General features: G+C 38.5%; 1 protein-coding gene across 1 annotated transcript in view; it reads left to right on the top strand.

Moving 5' to 3' along the window:
• The first annotated feature begins 372 nt into the window (after window positions 1-372).
• Window positions 373-6982, top strand: part of LOC107083073 (protein shisa-9B-like) — a 16993-nt gene continuing 10383 nt past the window's right edge. Inside the window, exons 1-2 of the mRNA XM_015372018.1 lie at window positions 373-1199; window positions 5176-5282. Of these exons, the coding sequence (XP_015227504.1) occupies window positions 694-1199; window positions 5176-5282 (613 nt within the window). The 5' untranslated portion in view covers window positions 373-693. The remainder of the gene's footprint in view (window positions 1200-5175; window positions 5283-6982) is intronic.

The following is a 6982-nucleotide window of genomic DNA, read 5'->3' as shown; positions in this document are numbered from 1 at the left end:
ATTGTATATATAGATCTTTTGTCACACTATGTAAGAATGTAAGCTATGATACATTATGCTACAACCTGATTTTGTTTATATTAGACTTGTACTTACTTTTACCGGCTCATTTTCCCAACGTCATTTTCAGTAACATGAAATATAACACACCCAACAGAAGCCAAAGATGTTGGGTTGGTCTTGGGTAAATTTGGACTTCAGATTGTATCCTCACAGTGGACTTTTGCCACACAGCAGAATAATAACAAGGCTGTAAAGAGGTTGTAATTAGAGCTAGTGCTCAGCCCTGATTCTCTTCCTCTCTCTCTGTCCCACTACCTCTGTTCCTCTCTCCCCCAATTTCTATCACGGTGTCTGCTTTGTCTTTCTCACCTTCTCTGGGTCTGTTTTTAACGCGCTCGGTGGAGTGAGGCAGCCTCAGAGGTATTTGATACCCTTAAGCATGCCTATGAGCAGAGCTTTAAAGCTGCTTCATAGCTACTTGTTTTAGGCTGCTGCCCTCTGGATGCCTTAATTTCCTCCTAAAATCAGATTTCCAATTCGTCGATTCAAGGTGAGAACACTGGCAATGCACTTTTACGCACGGAGGTTGGAATCTATCTGATGACATTTACGCAGGACTGCTATTCAAGATGCAACCGCGCATACGAGAGCTTTTAAGGGCTTGAAGAGGGGCTTAAAAAGAGAACAACAATGCGAGGCACTGAGTTGCTGCTCGGTTACTTTCTGGTTAAAGTTCTGGTGTGCGACGCAGAGAGCGAGCTGGATCAACCCGAGGATGAGTTCATGATAGTAACAGGGTTTAACGAGTCAGACGGGGAGAGAATAGTCACGGAAAGCCCGCACACGGAGGACAAATGCCGTGGCTACTATGACGTGATGGGTCAGTGGGACCCGCCGTTCGTGTGCAGGACGGGGAGCTACCTGTACTGCTGCGGCACCTGTGGCTTCAGGTTCTGTTGCGCGTTCAAAAGCTCCCGGCTGGACCAGACCACCTGTAAGAACTACGACACCCCGCCATGGATGATGACCGGCAGACCCCCACCAAAAGTGGACGTGGCACTGGAGTCTGCCAAGGATAAAACCAACCTTATTGTCTATGTCATCTGCGGGGTCGTTGCCATCATGGCACTTATAGGGATTTTCACAAAGCTTGGTTTGGAGAAGACGCACCGTCCAAACAGAGATGATATGTCGAGGTAAGTCACTCAGATTTGAAGTGTTTTTATCAGATTTTATAATGATATAAAACACAACTCCATATCATATTATGCAGAAATCTTATGGCTATTTTTTTTTTTTTTTGGTATACAGAGTAATTGGAAAGGCAGCTGATTTGATAATAAATAAAAGGCGCTCACAGTAGGCGCGCCTCCATAGGCCATTACTAAGGAAGCTGACATTTCAGAGTCCCTCTAACGGGAAGTTAACTGGAAGGAAAAAGTGTTGTAGTAAAGAAACAGAACCACCACACATAATGCTATTTTAAACAGATTTTTCTGTAGCACCACAACAATTTATTTTGTGAAAGAAAATATTATTTAAACTAATAAGCAACAGGTTTTTGATTGGACTACAGTGTGTTAAAAAAAAAAAAAAACTTTTGAATTTATAGCTATCTTTAAATCTTGAATAAATATGAATATAAAAATTGATCCTTGATGCATAGATTTAGAATTGCTACAATTATTCTCTCTCTTTTTACTGGTGTTCATTCAACAGGCAGGAGTTTTTTGCAATCTCAACTTAAAATAAATAATTAAAAAGAGGGGCATTTCTGAAACTGTTTGTATTCTAACAATATTTTTTAAAAATGGTACATGACAACAAATGTATTCATGTTTTGTAAAAAGGTTTGTAACTTTTTTCTCAAAAAATGTTGATACTCTGAAAAGTATTGAAATTCAAACAGTGTATCTGGATACAATGCTAATATTGCAAGGTATCGATAATAAAGACAAATGTTGCTTGCATGTTTTTGCTGTTGTTGATTTTAGAGTTATGGATTATTTTCACAATGATAGAATAATACCTCAAAAAACTTTGAAATATTCTCAAATTGTGTTATATTTTAATAGTGTATGTTGCATTTATTTGCGTCCTTGTTTATTTGTGATTCTTTTGAGAAAGCATGTTCTGTGTTGAGATTGAAAAAGGGTACGCTTTAATGTTGTTGAAAATATTTTGTTCAGTCTTTTTCCCCATGGTATCAAAGATGGTACGGAGTATTGAATATTTTCCTGAGTATCGATACCGAGTTTGACAATTTAGTGACCCTAAACATAACACATACTGTAATGACTTACTATTTTGCTTATAGAGCAAAATAATGCTGCTGTCATTCTAGTCTCTGACCTCATACTATAAATCTATATAAATAAAGCAGTGTGTCAACGTGGGGGTGGAGGTTGGTTGAGGACCCAAATGCAGAGATGAGGAGGCAGAGATGAGTTCTTGCAGGTTTAATGAAGTCAAAATGGCAACAGAAACAATATCCAAGAACAAAATTCCAGAAACCAAAAACCAGGGGAAAATACATGAGGAGCCAAGCAAAGACAAGAAATCAGCACTGGAGAACTGCATAGGGAGAGTATATATGGGAGACAGAACAAATACTGGGGTAATCAGCTGATAGGGAGCAGGTGTCGATAGAAGTGGCTAGAAGGGAACTAGGGAAAATGAGACAGGCACAAGGGGGCAATGAAATGTAACTAAAAAAATACAAGACTGCATAAATATAACACAAAATGGAAAAGAAACCAATGAACAACAAAACACAGAATAACATATATTAAAGGGGAACTGAAAACTTAAAATGAAACTCAAACAGAAGTGCACAAGGGGGAGAACCATAACAATCATGGTTGATTCAATTTATGTTAATACAGTCTGAAAACAACAACAAAACAAACAATTTAATAAGGTAAAATCAAAAGAATATGAATTAATTAAAGCTTTTCAGGTGAAACTGCTAATTACTTAAGAAAGTAATCCATTAGGTTATTAAATAATCTGTAAACCTTAACCTTCTGAAGAGCAGGCCCTGGGCTGATACCTGAGTAACTCTACATTGTTTAATTTTTGGAATCACTCTTTTGGTTGTGGGGGAACTTTAAACTATAAGCATAGCATGTTTATAGTTGCCACCACTAGTTAGGATCCAGGAAACATTCCCATCATAGAGGTAGAGGCATACATTTTTTTTAATTCTTTCAAATGTATTCAAAGGTATGCTCATGAATATTTAGATGAGCTGTGAACTGATTGGTTGGTTTACAAAGAGCGAAGCTGCTGAGCAAAGACGCATCATAGCAACAGGCAATCACTCACTGAAACATCGAAATTGTTGATATGACATCTTCAAATGTTCTATTCTAAATGTCAGCCAAACCTACAGTCATGGCCAAAAGTATTGAGAATGACACAAATATTATATTTTCACATGATCTGGTGTTCTCTGGTTTTCATGTGTGTATGTCAAATGTTGTCATCACATACAGAAATACAATTGCAATCATATTATGAGTAACAAAAGCTTTTAATGACAGAATGAGTTAATGCAGCAAGTCAATATTCGCAGTGTTTAACCCCTCTTCTTCAGAACCTCTGCAATTCTCCCTGGCATGCTCTCAATCAACTTCTGCACCAAATTATGACTGATAGCAGTCCATTCTTGCACAATCAATGCTTGCATTTTTTATGAATTCCTAGGTTTTTGTTTGTTCACCCGTCTCTTGATGATTGACCACAAGTTTTCAATAGGATTAAGATCAGGGGAGTTTCGAGGCCATGGACCCAAAATCTCTATGTTTTGTTTCCTCAGCCAGTTAGATATCACCTTTGCTTTATGGCAAGGTGCTCCATCATGCTGGAAAGGCATTGTTCATCACCAAACTGCTCTTGGGCGGTTGGGAGAAGTTGCTCCTGGAGGACGTTCTGGTACCATTCTTTATTCATGGCTGTGTTTTTAGGTGAGAGAGCCGACTCCCTTGGCTGAGAAGCAACTCCACACATGAATGGTTTCAGGATGCTTTACAGTTGGCATGAGACAAGACTGGTGGTAGCGCTCACCTGGTCTTCTCTGAACAAGCTGTTTTCCAGATGTCCCAAACAATCGGAAAGGGGATTCATCAGAGAAAATTACTTTACCCAAGTCCTCAGCAGTCCACTCCCTGTACCTTTTGCAGAATCCCAGTCTGTCCCTGATGTTTTTCCTGGAGAGAAGTAGCTTCTTTGCCGCCCTCCTTGAGACCAAGCCTTGCTCCAAGAGTCTCCGCCTCACAGTGCGTGCAGATGCACTCACACCTGTCTGCTGCCATTCCTGAGTAAGCTCTGCACTGCTGGTAGCCCGATCCCGCAGCTGAAAGACCTTTTTGGCAAACAATGGAACCTCTCTCCTTGAAGTTCTTGATGATGTGATAGATTGTTGACTGAGGTGCAATCTTTCTAGCTGCGATTCTCTTCCTGTTATTTTTGTGCACTGCAATGATGACTGCACGTGTTTCTTTAGAGATAACCATGGTTGACAGAAAAGAAACAATGATGCCAAGCACCAGCCTCTTTTAAAAGTGTCCAGTGGTGTCATTCTTACTTAATCATGACAGATTGATCTCCAGCCTTGTCCTCATCACCACCCACACCTGTGTTAATGGAGCAATCACTGAAACAATGTTAGCTGGTTCTTTTAAGGCAGGGCTGCAGTGACGTTAACATTTGTTTTGGGCGATAAAGTTCATTTTCTAGGCAAATATTGACTTTGCAAATTAATTGCTGTTACGCTGATCACTATAACATTCTGGAGTATCATGCCTTCAGAGGACTCAGCTGCTGAATTCAAACTCAGATTATGATTTAGGTTTGCTGAATCATGATCAAAATTAATAATGTGAGTTCTGGAAAAATAATGGGGAAAACCCAGCTCTGCATATCAGCCAATACCTCATAGTCAATGCTGAATATGGTGATATAGGCTTGATTTGGACTCGCTCTAAGCCATGGACCATGGCGCTTGGTGGTCATTCATTTTACCTTAAACTCTTGTGTGTAAAAACACACGAGAAACAAAAGAGAAATCTGGTCATTTATTTATTTTTTTGTGCTGGCAGCACAATAATCATTTCTGTGTATGTTTTTAGAATGTTAACATCTTTTAAAGTAGTATTTTTTTCTCCTCAGAGCTCTTGCGCATGTAATCCGTCATCCTGCTTCAGAAGAAACAGATAATATGGGTCTGAGTCCACACTATGAGAACCTACAAACAAGACTGTCAATTGAAAATTTCCGTAAGTAGCCCCTAACCCCTTATACATGTTAGAAAAAACAAACAAACAACATTTAGCTCTATTTGTTTGGGAATATTGATGATTTTTGAATATGGTTGCTTATGACACTAATTTATAAACTGAACAATCTGGCAGTATTTCTTTGTTTCATAAAACTAAATCCATATTACAGTTTATTTTATTATCAGCAGTTGAGCGAATGCAAAATATGTGGATTAAGCTGTTCTTTTGTAAGTGTTACAACCAGTAGTCTACTTGAAAAAAAAAAAAAAAAAAAAAAAAAAAAAAAGGGGGGGGGGGGTTTTTTTTTTTTTTTTTTTTGGAAGCATACATAACCTAATTAATTTAGTCTAATAACATAAAACAATATGCATGGTATGGTTGTTACATGTTTGGTACACTGGTCATTGACCTTGACCGAGGCTCCTTACAGTAGAACTGCAGTCAGTCCCTGGACTGGCATGGCTATCACTGCCCCTACATAGTTAGGGACAATTTCATAGTTTGCTCAGGCTACACGTAAATGTTGAAAGGGTAATTTCATTGCCATTACCGGTAATATTTATTAGAAATTTTACACATTCAGTAATAAAATGTCATAGGGGATGGTATAAAGGGATGGTCATTAAAGAAGGGGGATAATTTTTAAGTTTATTTTAAAAAGGAGGATGCTATCCCCCCTCATCCCCCCTAAATTCGAGTACTGCTTTCAACACAGCTCAGCTGAGGGGAAGCTCAAAAACCAGATGTAATTCATTTGAAATTTCCAATGTTTTATCGTTCAGTTTGCTTCAGAACAAATGGGGAAAAGGTAACCAAAGGAGTCTAAAATACAACATACAATCCAAAAAAAAAAACCTACAAACCTTACCAAGATAATCTAAGGTTCTTAAAGTTCAAAATAAAAGTAAGATGACCCAAGGCCAATAAACTTGAGTCCTGGTTCTGCAGTAGTGATGTTATGAGATGAGCCGAGGCTTTGAGGTGTGTGTCGAGTAATGGAGGGGGCATTTCCCCGAAGGGTAGTGCTGTAATTTAGGGGCAGGGCCAAATTTCATGGCGTTAAAAAGCCTCTCTACTGTAATACCACATGACTGCTTCAGGAAGTGGTTCGGAACACACGAGAACTTCGACAGGCATTTAAACAGCCTCACTATTCAGTCATTGGATAGAATTTGGATATATTCTAAGAAGAGATTGGTTGGAAAAACAACCAATCTAGTTGGTTAAAACCATTTTGGTTAAACGATGTAATGATCAAAATCTGAGCAAGCCACTGGTTACAGTTGCAACACTAGTGTTAAGTAATATGTATTGCTCTCTAGAGAGCAGTTACCATTGCTAGTGGCATCAGCTGTAAGACATTGACTTCCACTCCTGAGGTTGTTGGTTTGAGACCCAGCTTAGACTTTTGAAAGTAGCGATAATACTTAAGAAGTATTTTGGCTAATATGATTAATTTGTATTGGTTTGCCCTTGTACAAATATGGATTGGCTGAAAACACAGCCAAATTAGATTGGTTGGTTTAGCCAAAAGATTGGTTTAACACACAACTTCCAACCTGATTAAAACCAAAAAACGTGGAAAAACAATCATGTTTGAATAAAAATGACTAACACCTTTCATTTTGCTCATTGTTGCCCAATTTACACAAACACTTTCACTGTCTGCTTGAGTTTATTTTACTAAAATGGCAGAA

Source organism: Cyprinodon variegatus, unplaced genomic scaffold, assembly GCF_000732505.1.
Source record: "Cyprinodon variegatus isolate N-32 unplaced genomic scaffold, C_variegatus-1.0 Scaffold68, whole genome shotgun sequence".
Classification (NCBI taxonomy): Eukaryota; Metazoa; Chordata; class Actinopteri; order Cyprinodontiformes; family Cyprinodontidae; genus Cyprinodon; species Cyprinodon variegatus.
Note: the sequence above shows the minus strand (reverse complement) of the source record. Positions and strands in the feature narration are given on the sequence as shown.